Source organism: Ylistrum balloti, unplaced genomic scaffold (assembly GCF_031769215.1).
Source record: "Ylistrum balloti isolate Yb309-2 unplaced genomic scaffold, AGI_CSIRO_Ybal_v1 Utg371872, whole genome shotgun sequence".
Lineage (NCBI taxonomy): Eukaryota > Metazoa > Mollusca > Bivalvia > Pectinida > Pectinidae > Ylistrum > Ylistrum balloti.
In genome coordinates this window covers 516,660-532,685 of record NW_026782925.1, presented here as the reverse complement: position 1 = coordinate 532,685, position 16,026 = coordinate 516,660, and the positions used below count along the sequence as shown (strand labels likewise).

The 16,026-nt window shown below is 36.1% G+C and overlaps 1 protein-coding gene and 1 non-coding gene across 2 annotated transcripts; one reads left to right on the top strand and one right to left on the bottom strand.

The window, feature by feature from the left end:
• Window positions 1-1,203: 1,203 nt before the first annotated feature.
• On the top strand, window positions 1,204-5,583 carry LOC132563824 (uncharacterized). Its single transcript, XM_060228579.1, has 6 exons — window positions 1,204-1,498; window positions 1,964-2,205; window positions 2,889-3,104; window positions 4,009-4,157; window positions 4,732-4,851; window positions 5,352-5,583. The coding sequence occupies exons 1-6, from the start codon at window positions 1,204-1,206 to the stop codon at window positions 5,581-5,583; spliced, it is 1,254 nt and encodes a 417-aa protein (XP_060084562.1).
• A 2,621-nt stretch (window positions 5,584-8,204) lies between these two features.
• Window positions 8,205-8,286, bottom strand: Trnas-gcu (transfer RNA serine (anticodon GCU)). Its single transcript has one exon. It is a non-coding gene; the product is annotated as a tRNA-Ser (tRNA).
• Between the last annotated feature and the right edge of the window lie 7,740 nt (window positions 8,287-16,026).

Sequence of the window (16,026 nt, the reverse complement as noted above, 5' to 3'; positions counted from 1 at the left end):
ACATCTGTTTCCTATCTACTATTCGACGAGCATAAAATAACAATGCCACAGTTTTACTTTCTCATTTCCATTTTAAAAACAGATTAATACGTTTCATTTAACATCAAGAAGGTAAGCTAGTCAGTCTTTCTATGAGAAATGAAGGACAAGTGAAGATTCTTATTGAATCACGTCAGTTGACACTCTTTATATGTCAATCTGCAAGGGTCATTCCTAAACGTCTAAGTTGTCCTTCTTTTGTGAGTATTCTTCAGTGATCATTCTACAGCCTTCAATTGTCAGCCTTACGATTTTCGTCTTCAGCAGTCAGACCTAAGTTGTCCTTTCGTCCGTGGTCTGTCAACAGTGGTCGGTCTTAAGTTACCAGTCTTCAGTTGTAAGTAGTAAGTCTTCGTATGGTGTCTTCGCTGGTCAGTTGCAGTCGTCCGTCTTCACTGGTCAGTTTCAGTTGACAGCTTCGTTGGTCGACTTCAGTTATAAGTCTTCAATTGCCAGTATTCAGTTGCCAATTAAAAGAGTATAGTCTTCCGTTCCCAGTCTTCAATTGTCAATTATTAGTGGTCAATCTTCAGTTGTTAGTGGTTAATATTCAGTCGTCAGATGTCAGTGTTCAGTTTTTCAGTTGAAGGTCCTTATTTACCAGTCTTCAGTTGTCAATCATCGGCGGTGAATCTTCAGTAAGCAGTTTTCAAACTTCAGTTGTCAGTCTTCAGTGATCAGTCTTATGTTATCAGATAACAGCGTCAAAATGACAAATATTGTTTCACAGAATCATTTAAAGCAACTTATCACAAGTTACCAACCCACTCATACGTGAGGAACAGTTTCCAGTTATGATCTATACAGCATATTATGTTAATGTTATCAAGTATAAAATTGTATTTTGCAGCGTTCAAGGTGACAATATATAATATCAACTGCTAATGAATGCCTGTCACCAATACGTTGTTGACCGCATACAAATTCTTGTTACATTTTAAAAAATAAAGTATAGAATGAATTTCTGTCTTGTAAAATGCTTTGATATGTGAAATTTGTCAACCGAAATTTTAAAACATACGTCAGCTAAACAATGTTGCATGCAATTATCTACACGGAGAAAGCTGTACTATATTCTATTGACCTCACGAGATAAGAATTGGAAATCTTAAACGAACTTGATAAGTCTAGTGTCTTTTTGACCTGGACATCCAAGCTGTCGGTATGGTGGGATATCATGTCGTTGTCCTGACGGTTTTCCTGTTTTCTACTGTGGAGAGTTACACTCTAAAGAAGCTAGGATCATTTCCAATATCATATCCCGGATTTACCACCGTTTATCCCAGATCCTCCGGGGAAGTTGACCTACTTATATCTACATTCAATCCGATCCCGTTCTCCACGGATACAGCTCAGATTGTTCCAGGAATCGGTCATTACCTAAACAATGTACAGTCAATCAAGCCTGCTCTCATTACAAGTCACGTGACGTGGCCAAATGAGGTATCCGGAGTTCCGGGTGAGTGATTCCTTGAAGAAATTTGACATCATTATTTCTATATATACACAGGTAACATTTACATACATCATTTAATTAAATCTCATTATGTATTTATATACAGATTCCATTTACAACTAAGTATTGGTTTTTTTGTTTTATTTATGAGGTCAAATGGAACAATTAATGAGTTACGGACGAACAATTTATCGACTACTCAATTAGCTTTATCATAAACTACATGAGCACAACTCTATTTATCTTCCCCCCAGGATTGACTTCATATTAATAACAATGTACCAACACCATCTGGTAACAGTTTATTGTTTAAATATTTACATAGTAAATATTATCGATGCAGAAGAAAGACCCTTCCGAAATACTTATTCTCCCTATATATCTATCTTGATTATGTTGATTTTGGTCTTGAATTTTTTCATATTTTCATATTTGTTTTGTGAATTTATTGGCACTTATTTATTTAAGAGCACGTGTTCGGAAGGCGAATGGTAGCGATCCCACAGGGATTCCTGGTACCTTTTAAGAATGATGGTTCCATATCCTTAATGGACGTTTCCATGACAGCACCTAAAGGTCCGTACAAAATAACTGACGACAGTTCCGGAAAATGGTTTTACCACAGGGTCATATGGAAGGACATGGACGCCGACGGTGATGACGATGCAGTCACGTGTCGGGCTAGGGAGCCAATCATTGGCGGCCACAAGGTAAGAGCATACGTTTATTCATGATTCCAGAGATAAGTAATTGTATATGAGTATGAAGTAAAATATTCGATTCAACATCTTTTATTTCCAGCAGTATTTTTCGATTCTATCTTACCTTCGTTTTATCGCCAGTCCATCATATTGCCAAAAACTTGTCGTTAAAAACTGAAACAATATGAAGGGTTTTTTTTCTCGGCATAAATATGTATACATTGTATTTATATTCACGTTTAGGAGGGATTGTGTTTTAAATTGTTCAACTATTTAAGTGCTGTTGGTGGTCATACATATACATAGTTTACGATAACACGGCTCAGAATATACATGTGTTCTTTTGAAATCATCATATATAAAAATTGCGAGATATATTTAATCATGGGGTCATTGAATCTCCCCATTTAAATTTTGAAATTTCTTTCAATCAATTTCAATTTTGCTCTGTACCTCTCCTATAGGTTACAAATATTAAGGCCCCATGCAACAACTGAACAATCCAGTTTGACATTTTTTTCGATCAATTTCAATTTTCCTCAGTATCCCTCCTATAGGTTACAAAAATTAAGGTTCCAAGCAACAACTGCACGATCTAATCTGATTCATAATTTGGTTCTACGGTAATTTGTTCTGAATTTATATTTATAATAGCTAATAACTTAAATGTGTGAAGTAAAATCTCTTTACAGGAGTTTGAGTTGCTATGGCTCGAAAACCAAGGACACTTAGATAGACCATGGACGTCCCACGTGATAGGTCAGGGTCCCGACATCTTCCTTAGGAATGCTACATTGATGACACCCAGTGGACCAAAGGATTGTATCATTACGGCACAATATTTCACCCAGAGTCTGTCCGTCTACTGGACAGACAACGCTACCCATTCTTGGACTAATCTGTCACAGGTTTGTCTCGGTGATGTTATTTTGAATCAGTGGTTTACATTGGATTTTCAAAGTTAAGCATATTAGACATGGGTAAGACTGCAGGAATACCCCCTCGTTTCATTTTCAATGTATCTGTTTTCCGCAAGTGGTTATTTCTTCGATATTATAAAGAGTAATATCTTTTCACAGTAATCAAATTAAGTCCTTCTTTTAGCATATTTCGGATAATTAATGAATTTTCATCATATAATGTCAAAAAGCTCTTTACCACCACAATTCGCATTATTTTGTCTTCTTCTTATAAAAGAAAGATAAAAAAGTCTTTATTTTTAAATCTTATTGTACAAACCAAAGTTCTGTGTAGCGGTTTGTGTAGTTGATTTCACACTTTAACTACTTTCATTTCAAAATATTACCACCATCGCGAGTCTTTCAAAGCATGACATTTTATAATTAATTCACGAAAGTCGTCCTCAGATTTTTAAATAATTTAGTACTATATTTACAAATTATACACATACGTAAATACATTTACATGAAAAATTAGTCAAAATAATGAAAATATTGCGTAAAAAACGAAAATGTAACACTATTCTTACGGACTACCGTAGTATACTACTCTCTTTAAACCAAGTACTCAGTGACATCTAGAAATAATAGTTTTCGGGGGTTTCAATAAGTGCCCGCATAACTTAAAAACTCGTCAGCATTTGTATATGATTCTATTTTTAGAAGAAGTTTCGTCTGGTTCTGAGATGTAAGGTGGCTTGACGAGTAAAATGTAATCCGCAAATCTACAGACGAGCTAGTGTCCGTGTGATATTTTTTATGTAAAGTTTTTTTTTCAAAAAAATCGACTGACTTTAGGAACACTTATTCAAAAATGTGTTTTTGTTGTTTCATTTTGAATCAATATCAACAGGTACATTCGCGAGTGATAGACAACAGTATAGGGGGTGTTTTTGAGGTGGAAGTTGTTGACCTTAACGGAGATGGGAAACTAGACCTCCTTGTATCCGAGAACGGCCAGATTGGGGCCCTCTACGGGTATGAAATACCGGTCGACTTCAGGTATCTAATCGTTCATAATCTTCGTTCATAATCTATTTATTAATTTACGTTGTTTTAATGGTTTATGGCTTCTCGGTTTGCAGCAGAAGAGTGTGAATCACGTAATGGGTTACGATACAAAATCACAATTCAAGCTGAAAAAAAATCTCCCAAAATATGTAAACAACCTGTTCAAACGAAATGAAATCTTTAAAAAAACATCACCGCTAAAATAGAAGCAACGTTGCAGATGGCAGATGCTTTTGGTAATGGGGGACAAAACACCAATACTGTAGATACATTGTATGTATTGGGGCATAAAGAGACAACAAAACATGTTGGGACACACGGAGACAACAAAGCATAAAGGTACAATTGAGGACACGAGAACATATTGAGACTTTTAGAACAGGAAGAATATATTGGGAAGTTAGCGAAAAGAAAATAATTTTCAGATATTTTTTAATAGGACAGCATCACGGGATTAATGACACATATGCTCTAAATTGAACTTGAAGTTGAACTAAGGAGCAACGCTATGAATGTAATTATCAAAGTTTTCAGTTTACAAACATCATTTTTGTGTTTCTAACAGGACGGGAAACTTTACCCGGCATACTCTAGCTCAGGGATTCGGACCTCGGAAATCCGGAACCGGTAAAGGAGCTCCCGGGTCTCCAACAGCGGTGTTCCCTTATAAAAATGCAACACAGAAGTGAGTGTCTGTATAATTTCTTTGTTGTTTGAATTGTCGCAATAGCTGAAATGTATTTCTATGAATAAACCATACGAAAAGTTCATACCCTGGAACAAAAAAAAAACAAAAACAAAAAAAACAGTAAATGGAAAAGTAAATAAATCTCAATTTCATAACAGGAGGAACGACACTGAAATTTCTCTTTATCTTATGAAATTGTCTAATTTGATGCAATGTTTAGATATACATATATTGTGTTCTAATATAAGTTTTCCTCGCTTACGTCACAGTTCAATGTTTATGATACTGTAGTGTTAGTTAACTTGTTTTATGATATATCTTGGTTAACCAGTAAGATAGAAATAATGTTTATGAAATAAAAGTGTCTATGATAATTGTTGTAATGTGAGATGAGTTATATAACAAAAGATATAATTTGATGCCTTTAGGGAAAAAAATTGCTTTGGGCATCAAAGCAATTGTCATTAATAAGCCTAATATTTGATTGATAATTACAGAGTGAAGCCCTCCATTTTATTATCGGGTGATGATGAAGGCACAGCATTTTACTTAGAACCTCTGAGCGCCGACGCATCGTCATGGACGTATAATTTAACGACCTTTTTACAAGCCAGCGACGGAACGGTCGGCCAGCTCAGCTTCGCCGATGCAAACGGCGATGGTTACCAAGAGGTGTTTGTACCATCCTACAGCACAAACGAGTTATTCGTCTACACCTTTCACCCGTGACGCCACAGAACCATAACATGAAACTCCATTTAAGATTTTGAATGTATATGGTTAATAGAGCGATGAAAATAGAGCGTGTTTGAACTAACTCACAAATGAATGCAATGCCTTCGGGGTTTCTGCAATAATGACTGTATATCATTAACTACGTGTCTGAAAGATTTGCTCTTCCTCAAATATAAACAACTTTTTTCCCTTTTTTTAGGAATTCTTACATAACTTTCGTAACCAATGATCAGATATTACTATGACAAAATCTAGTTAATGGAATTTCAATTTTTTTGGCATTATATCGTGGAAACCATCACCAATTCCTTAGGAAGAGACTCATATGTGCTATGTCTGTTGTCTCATCCTTTTGTGCAATTTTGTTCAATAAATTTTCTTAAAGTGAAAATCATCACCAATCTGTGTTTTTTCTTCGAGATTGTAGGTGGTAGGCACTGATGGTTGACTTTTAGTCCCCGAGGTGTGGTGTAAACCGTACGTCACATTCATTCGAATAGTAGCATGATTCACAATATACACAGGTACTTGAGGCTGTTCTAAAATTATCTGATATGTAAAAAACATTATCTTTTTACTTAATGTTGGGGCCAGTGCACCTCCCCGTCAAGATCCTGACTTTTCTTTCGATCACTTTGGAATTTAGGCCCCTAGCATCACTGACGAGTCCTAGAAGAACGAAACAGCGGTATGATGTAGCATCACTGACGAGTCCTGGAAGGACGAAACAGCGGTATGATGTAGCATCACTGACGAGTCCTAGAAGAACGAAACAGCGGTATGATGTAGCATCACTGACGAGTCCTGGAAGGACGAAACAGCGGTGTGATGTAGCATCACTGACTAGTCCTACCAGGACGAAACAGCTGTATGACGTATCATCACTGACGAGTCCTAGAAGGACGAAACAGCTGTATGATGTAGCATCACTGACGGTCCTAGAAGGACGAAACAGCCATGTAATGCAGTTAAATTCATCGTTTGACTATGCCGTTTCTAACTCTTAATTAATGAAAGGCGCTATTCACTTGTGTGTCTTTTGTACGATCTGCTGGTGTCAAAACAATGAGTAGCATTCAGTTATTTGTCTTTTGTATAATCTTTGTAAAATTTAGGTTTCTTGAATTCCCTGGAAATGTGTTGATATATTCAGCTCCGCTTCGCTTCAAATGAGATATAGTTACAGATTGTCATTCCTGGACTGAGATGGATCTGGCTCTCACCACTATAGGTGGCACGATGACTTAAGCCAATAGAACATCAAGCTTCACAACCATTAGTGAAGATCCGAAATGCGAGATGTTATCCTTACCAAGGACGGTTCGTCTTTCTCTAAAAGCTAATATCTTAGACACTCCTGTGCTGTCATGGTTGTGTCTTTTGACCAAGGACACTTTATTCACATTTCTTTATATAATTATAAAACGGACCTCCCGTATGTTGTTCAGTGATCATTACAAGGAGACCACGTTTGAAAAATTACCCTGATTACCGCACCAGCGCCGTTTCTATGTCAGTAATCAGGACGTTATTATTATCACGTGTTGGATTATTTCTTGTTATATATATAATATATATAACACCTTTCACCTAGACGTGAAAAGAGATGGAATCAACCGTCAGACTAGGTGGGGTTTTTTTTCTCTCGGATACTCCGGTTTCCTCCCACACTCATATCCTTCGCGCCCTTCAATTCGGGCCTACGCGAGGTATTAATCTGAGTTGAAATAACTTGTTTCAAAATTGTTATAAAATATATTGAGTTTATTTTAATTTCTAAAATTTTATTTTAAAATTGTAATACTTTTCCGAGACCAGAGATATGCAGCTTCAGTATTGCTGAAACGAGATAGATATACAAAGTGTTACTTCATCTATTGTACAAACAAGTAGTTAATTACTTGTTATCTCCCAATTAGTACAACATCATCAATATTCAGAATATTTCATCCTTTCTAACTAGGTAATTACTATCTCCAGCGACAAAAGGCTAATTACAAATGTTTAAATACCTTCACTGCTTATCACAGTAAAGACCCTTGGTAATTAACTTTCCTAATGCTACAACCAAATCCCAAGTTTAATTAACAACCAATCCAAAATAAAAAAATAATTAGCAAATGAAAATTTATTTTTTTAATTGATGATTATATCATAATATTTTCAGCAGTTTTGTTAAATATTGTTTTTTGCTAATTGCTAATCTTTGTTTTTTTTTTTTTTTCAGTACACCATAGTCAGTACTCAACAGCCTTTATTTGATCGTATATCAATAATTTTCGATTGTTTCACAGAACCGGACCCCATTCTCGGATTATTTTTTTTCTTGAAAACAATGAACTGTTTAACACAAAGTGACGTCATTATTTTGTACAACTGCAGATTATCAGGCCATTTAGGCACTCGGCAGTGATGTTTTTAACCGATTAGCGTGGCTTAATTTTTTATCGAAAATATATATACAAAATGACATGTGGCAGGCATTTAGAATTATTTGAAAATGTGATAATATGCAGACAAACCCCCACAAATTACCAGTGTGCTTTTTTTTAAATTTTTGTTTTGTAAAAAAAAATAATAAAAATGATGATTTCTAAATGGGAAAAAACAAAAAACGACGAGGATGGGATTCGAACCCACGCGGGGAGACCCCAATGGATTAGCAGTCCATCGCCTTAACCACTCGGCCACCTCGTCCGCTATGTTTCTCAAATCGTAATTGCAAATTTTCGACAATGTCATATTCACATTTGAAAACTTGTATGATAAGGTGCAGATTTCACCATAGCATGCCCGATAAAAAACATTTCAAACAATATCAACCAAATTAAAGTATAGGACCTAAGATGAGTTTCCATTTCATGTGAGAGTTTATGAAATGAGTCTTAGTAAATTTCATTTCATAAAAATTTTGCGTGACGAGTTTCATGAATAACATATCAAACACCTACGAATTTTATATCCTTTCATCACGTGACCGAATTTTCCAGGTAAATATTGTATAAAAGGTCATTTATTAAACATATGTTAAATCTGAGATTATCATAATAATCACACTATGTATATGACGTGTATTCTGTATGAATACACAATCTTCTTAATTAAAACACAGCGTTGGCATTTTCCCGAACAATATAAATACATGTACGTTTTGTTGGTAATTAAATTGAACAGCACTTCCTGTCGGTAGGCTTATTACCACACATGAGCTTATTACCTAATAAAGACAATATCAAATTGTAGAATCCGCACAAAAAAGACTTTGTTTCTCATTGTCAATTGGATGTAGGTTCACACAATTACTATTTATGATTTAAAAAATCAATATTCAGAAAGAAAAAAAATTTTCAATATGAAATTATAATCGATAACATTCAATTAATTCCGCAAGTGATAGAACACTATGTTACAACAAAATTCTTGAGAGAGACATGAAAACTGTACTGTGTAAAACATGTGTTAATTACATGCGCACTTTGTGAAACACTTATGTCTTCATTGTGGTAATATTTGTTTTCTTTTTAATTTTCAAATTTTCAAATTCGATTTTTCGCGACCGAAACAGACACGGGTATTTTCTTTTTTAATACTTCTTCATTTTTTCCTTAAAAAGGTTTATAATTTTAAAATAAGATGAGATACAGGCGAAAAACATTAAAAGGGCGCTATTTTACCCCAATTCTGCTCGATCCTGTAAATCGTCGAACCGTGTTTCGATCCGAAGGCATACAAGTACCATCTAACTTAACAGTTGCATGTTTAGTGCAAAGATAGGGAAAAATAGGATAACTAAAAAATCTTGTTTCACTTATTTTTTTCAAAATAGATATTTATCTCAAATTTCACTATATTAAAAAAAACAAGTGTTTTTCTTAAGTGGATTTGGACATTCTGATAGTACTAATTAAAATACATTTATGTATCATTTTACATTAGATATCAAACCAATATCGCCTCAGTCTACCACCCAAATCATAAAAGTCACGTGCCCGAGTGCTCATATAGATTGCTGATGTGTTGGTAAGAATGGCTCTAGAAATTTATATTTTATTAATTTCTGCTGCCGCCTGAAAGGTCTACCCTAATTCCATAACTGGCGTAGAAATGATGAATAGATCATGGGGACAGTAGGAAAGCTGTGTCTTTACTATTCCCACTGGTAAAGTATATACGACAATATAGAAAACGAACTATGTCATCAATAAACAACAAGTAAACATTAGTTTTATGATACATACGATACCCTAATTTCAAATGTAAGCAATAAACATACCATATGATGGTTCAATTTTAAAGCATAGATCTCATGGGGAATGTTTGCGGAAATATCTATGCATGCTTAAAGGATTTTATCAGTTTGTGACTATATATATCATGTGTTAATGATAAAGGACAGAACTAGCTCTTTAACGAGTCTGAAGACATCAAAACAAAACGGTAAACATCATCACTTATCCACCAGATAACGAAACAAAAGTTGTAAAGAAAGACCAACAGAAACTGACGAGATATCAAATATAAAATAAATAATAAATAAAAACAAAAAAAAAACCCAAACAAACAAACAAACAAAAAAACAAACAAACAAACAAAAAAAAACAAAAAAAAAAAAAAAAAAAAAAAACAAAAAGCAAAAAAAAAAAAAAAAAAAGAACACACCAGAAAATCTTACCTTCGTGATAACGAAACCAAAGTCAACAGAAACTGGCAAGTCAAATGTCAACGAGAAAAATTGACATTAGATCGATGTTACTCGAATTACTTGTTATATTACGTTTACACAGCATGATCATGTATTTATAGAAACACCCTAAAATGACCTTCTTGCTACCTTAATCCGTAATGTATTCTGATATACATTATTATATACAGAGATAATATCTCCTTGTGCATTTTAAAGATTTCTCCGAACTCTGTCTCTCGCTCTCTAGAAGAAAAGTGTCTCGTGTATGGCGGCAATTCTTTATATGGGAATCAATGGACCATATAATGAAAAGCTCTTTTAAAATAGTTTTATTTCTCCGTCATGACTGATATCATGCAATAGCTGACTATACATTTTACACAGAAAATTTCATGCCATAAACAGGTTAGTCATCTAAAAAAATTACAGATCTTGATTACTGTTGATTCGTGGGCTTTTCATGAGCGACACAAAACACAGCTCTAACAGGAAGCCATATTTATTAGGAACCCACATCATGGGATACAGTAAGTACATATTGCGGAATGGCTCTACACTAAAATTACAGACCTGGAGTAAAGCGGAACGCACTTAAATGATACTGTTACTTAATGTACTATTATTGTATATATATATCATTAACAATTACGACAACAGATCTATAGATTAACAGCACAATGGAAAATCGACGAATTCAAATGAAACTTTGATAGCATGCGACAATGTTTCAAATCACTAACTCTGAACTAACTGATACAAAAATCCAGACGTCATCTTTGTTGCGTTATTATACAATCTGATGACGTCACTCCTACAATTTCTACTTCAAGCAATCTTCTTCGTGAACTGTAAGCAAATCTGAAATGATAAATAATTGATTTACATGTAAAAAAAGGTTAGACCTCGCCGTAAAGTACAATAAGTCTTTGTCAGGTTATAGACATACGTGTATCACGCTAACACATTAGCTTACATGCATTGAACTGGAATAACGAGACTTACGCAGTGAGGAATTGTGAGGGGCGTTGTGAGGGAGGGGATTCTTGTACATACAATGCACTTAGCGAGGGACGTGGTGCTTACAGGCAGGACATATCTACTCGTGAGACACAAAGTCCTTACAATGGGAGGAAGGGCGGGATACTTGTAGATACGTGGGCCGGGGTACTAACATAGTGGGGTCAGGACGTATCTACCTTGAGAGACACAATGGGAGGGGCGGGATACTTGTAGATACGTGGGCCGGGGTACTAACATAGTGGGGACAGGACGTATCTACCTTGAGAGACACAATGGGAGGGGCGGGATACTTGTAGATACGTGGGCCGGGGTACTAACATAGTTGGGACAGAACGTATCTACCTTGAAAGATACTCTGAAGATAATTTCACAATCAGGAGATTACTCCTTCTCTCTGACATTATTCGGTTTGTGTTTTTCTCTCTGTATCTCTCTGTATACGATGTACGTCTGTGCTTTTCCATGTCTGATCTGTGAGGTGTTTTGTATGTTTCTGTTCGTCCGGACGTAATTGTTTTTTTTATTTATATGTGTCTGTATGTGTCTATTTAACCGTTCGGCCATCCGTTTGTCTATTTGTTTTGTGTGCCCCCATTTGTCCGTATATCCGTCCTACTCCCTCCTGTCACCTATCTGGCTTTGCCGTTAGTGTGGGGACATGAGTTTCATAAAGACATTCTGGGGACACCCATTTCAAATGGCAATATCTCAGACATGATAATGACAAATGTCACCCCTCCACGTAACTAAATCTCTCCTACATTTTGAAAAAAATCTGGGTCAGGTTTAACTCAGAGACACAATCTTGGTAGGGGACATGTATATGTGTTACAATGTCATCATAAAAAAATAACACAGATGTGAAAATATTTTAAACGTGCAAATTGCTAAATTCGACACCACTGTATGTAAACACGCGTAGAAAATTGTTCTAAGGGAGGTAACCCAAAATCCAAGTAAAACAGTGGATATCGATCGCTTTTCTATAGATTGGAGTCATGCAACTGCTCCCAATCCGTCATCTGGTTGTGTCAGCAATATTTACAGAAACACTCCCGGAGAGGTCGGTACAGAGGCTGTCATTGGTCTTTATTACCCCTTTTTATTAAACAAAAAGAATCATCCGACGTGGAATAGGTTTAAAAAAAAAAGAAAAATGTTACGTACTGTACAAAAGGGGTGGCGAATAGTTGTTCGATCATCGAATTTTAGATTTTGAAAATAAGGGTTTGGTCTTGGCAACTTTGTTGATTTCCAGCTTTTCACTTTACGTGCTTGGTCAATAAAAAATAAATTAACATCGTCCATGTGCCGTTCTGCGGATAGTGCGAAAACCTGATACAGTACTCTGTCGTATTATAGCCCAGCTTGGAATCTATAACGTGTAAATACAGATACACATACTCCAGTGGTGGGATTAGAGTTACCTCCTTTGCATCAAATATGCTGTATCTCTCTTTCATTTGATAACGACAAATTATGACTTCGTTTATCGATCGATACGAGAACACAGGGATTTGGCACGAATTCTCAACCCACGGTCAATATATACTAAACAAAAAAAGAAAGGTAACACTACTTTATTCTGTGATTAATTAATTAACCCCTTCATAAATCCTTACCAATCATGTACGAATAAAGTAATTGATCAATTCTGATAAAACTGCAGTCATGGTTCATTATAAAACTTTGCGTTCAGTTGATTTTATTCGACTGTAAAGGACGTTGGGGTCAATTTCAAAGGTAACACCATTTGTAACGGGTATGGCCACCGTTTGCGAAGTAAACAGCATTGCAGCGTCGTCGCATGGAGCTCGTAAACCGGCGGATAAGTCGAGGAGAGATGTTGTTCAATTCAGCGATCAAGGCTTGGGCCAGTTCCTGCAAGTTTGACGGCTGATTTTGACGTTCTCTCACGCGTCGCCCAAGAACGTCCCAGACATGCTCAATCGGTGACAAATCAGGTGATTTAGATGGCCAATCTAACACCTGTACGTTATTCTGCTGCAAGAAAATTCTGCTGACGCGACTGGTGTGCGCTGGTGCGTTATCCTGTTGAAAAATGGCGCCAACGCCATGGCGTCTTAAGAATGGCAGAATCACTGGTCTTAAAATTTCGTCCCGATATCGAATGCCGGTTAAATTGCCATTTAACAAAACAAGTCTGGTACGAGTCCCCCACAAATACCACCCACAACCATTACACTTCCGCCGCCAAAGCGGTCCCGTTCTGCGACGCAGTTCGCAAAACGCTCCCCTCATCGCCTCCACACTCTGCGCCTTCCGTCACTGTGTTGCAGACAAACCCTGGACTCATCTGAAAACAGAACATTGTTCCATTGTCGTAAGGCCCAACGACGGTGAACACGGGTCCAGTTACGCCGATAATTACGGTGACGTTGCAACAAATTGGGTCCAGTGTAGGGACGCCGCGCTTTCAATTGGTAGGCCCTCAACCTGTTGCGGACTGTTTGGGGAGACACACGACGCCCAAACAATGTCCTTGTAGTCTTTACTGCGGTTACGAATCGATTGCGCAAGTGTATCAATCGTATACGACGGTCATCCCTGGCGGTCGTTTTACGGGGTCGGCCGCTTCGGGGACGATCGGATGTTGACCCAGTTTGGTTTAAACGACTTACCAACTGGCAAATTGTCTTCACACTGCAACAAAAAATGCCGTGCAACTCGACGGCGAGACTCCCCAGCCTGGATCATGCCTACTACCCTTTCTCTCTGTACTTGTGACAGCCGGGGCATAATGATAAAGTTGATATATAGCAAGATTCGGTGATTTCTAAGTCCTAAGGATCTAAGGAACAGTTGTCAGTTTGAAAGTTTATGAAATTCAAGCGAAGATACAAGTTAGTCGCAGAAAACCTCGTGCAGCTCTTTCGCTAATACAGACTTTCACGCTTGAATGAATTTGGTAACCCCCTTGGATTTTGTAATGTAAAACATTACCATTTTCTTATATTGCACAAACGTCATTTTGTTTTCACTCATTAACAGGTATTCGCCAAGGAAACATGTTTACCTTTCTTTTTTTGTTGAGTATATATGTTATGTGACAAGTGGTGTAACTGTCCAGAAGGAAAAAACTTATCTTTTATTTTTTTTTAATTTTTTTATTCCTATAATGACATATCATTTGAATCTGTCTATAGTAACTAACCATTGAAATATGTCTACAATGACTAACCATAAGAATCTGTCTATAATGACTGACCATCAGAATCTATCTATAACGACGTACCATCAGAATCTATCTATAACGACGTACCATTAGAATCTATCTATAATGACGTACCATAAGAATCTGTCTATAATGACTGACCATCAGAATCTATCTATAACGACGTACCATCAGAATCTATCTATAACGACGTACCATCAGAATCTATCTATAATGACGTACCATCAGAATATTTCTATTATGACGTACCATTAGAATCTATCTATTATGACGTACCATTAGAATCTGTCTATAATGACGTACCATTAGAATCTGTTTATAATGACGTACCATAAGAATCTGTCTATAATGACGTACCATTAGAATATGTCTGTAAAGACTTACCATCAGAATCTTTCTATAATGACGTACCATTAGAATCTGTCTATAATGACTAACCATAAGAATCTGTCTATAATGACGTACCATTAGAATCTGTCTATAATGACTGGCCATAAGAATCTGTCTATAATGACGTACCATTAGAATCTATCTATAATGACGTACCATTAGAATATGTCTATAATGACTAACCATAAGAATCTGTCTATAATGACGTACCATTATTATATGTCTGTAAAGACTTACCATTAGAATCTATCTATAATGACTAACCATCAGAATATTTCTATTATGACGTACCATAAGAATCTGTCTATAATGACGTACCATTAGAATCTGTTTATAATGACGTACCATAAGAATCTGTCTATAATGACGTACCATTAGAATATGTCTGTAAAGACTTACCATTAGAATCTATCTATAATGACTAACCATCAGAATATTTCTATTATGACGTACCATAAGAATCTGTCTATAATGACTAACCTTTAGAATCTATCTATAATGACTGACCATTAGAATCTATCTATAATGACGTACCATTAGAATATGTCTATAATGACGTACCATTAGAATCTATCTATAATGACGTACCATAAGAATCTGTCTATAATGACGTACCATTAGAATATGTCTATAATGACTGGCCATAAGAATCTATCTATAATGACTGGCCATAAGAATCTGTCTATAATGACGTACCATCAGAATCTGTCTATAATGACTGGCCATAAGAATCTATCTATAATGACGTACCATCAGAATCTTTCTATAATGACGTACCATTAGAATCTGTCTATAATGACTAACCATCAGAATCTGTCTATAATGACGTACCATCAGAATCTGTCTATAATGACTAACCATCAGAATCTGTCTATAATGACTGGCCATAAGAATCTGTCTATAATGACGTACCATCAGAATCTATCTATAACGACGTACCATCAGAATCTATCTATAACGACGTACCATCAGAATCTATCTATAATGACTGGCCATAAGAATCTGTCTATAATGACTGGCCATAAGAATCTGTCTATAATGACTGGCCATAAGAATCTGTCTATAATGACTGGCCATAAGAATCTATCTATAATGACTGGCCATAAGAATCTGTCTATAATGACGTACCATCAGAATCTGTCTATAA

Excerpts from the sequence above, each read along its gene's own strand:
- LOC132563824 (XM_060228579.1), top strand. The coding sequence starts at position 1,204 with ATGGTGGGATATCATGTCGTTGTCCTGACGGTTTTCCTGTTTTCTACT. Across the intron at positions 1,499-1,963 it reads TGAGGTATCCGGAGTTCCGG|AGCACGTGTTCGGAAGGCGA; the intron begins GTGAGTGATTCC and ends TATTTATTTAAG. Across the intron at positions 4,158-4,731 it reads GAAATACCGGTCGACTTCAG|GACGGGAAACTTTACCCGGC; the intron begins GTATCTAATCGT and ends TGTTTCTAACAG.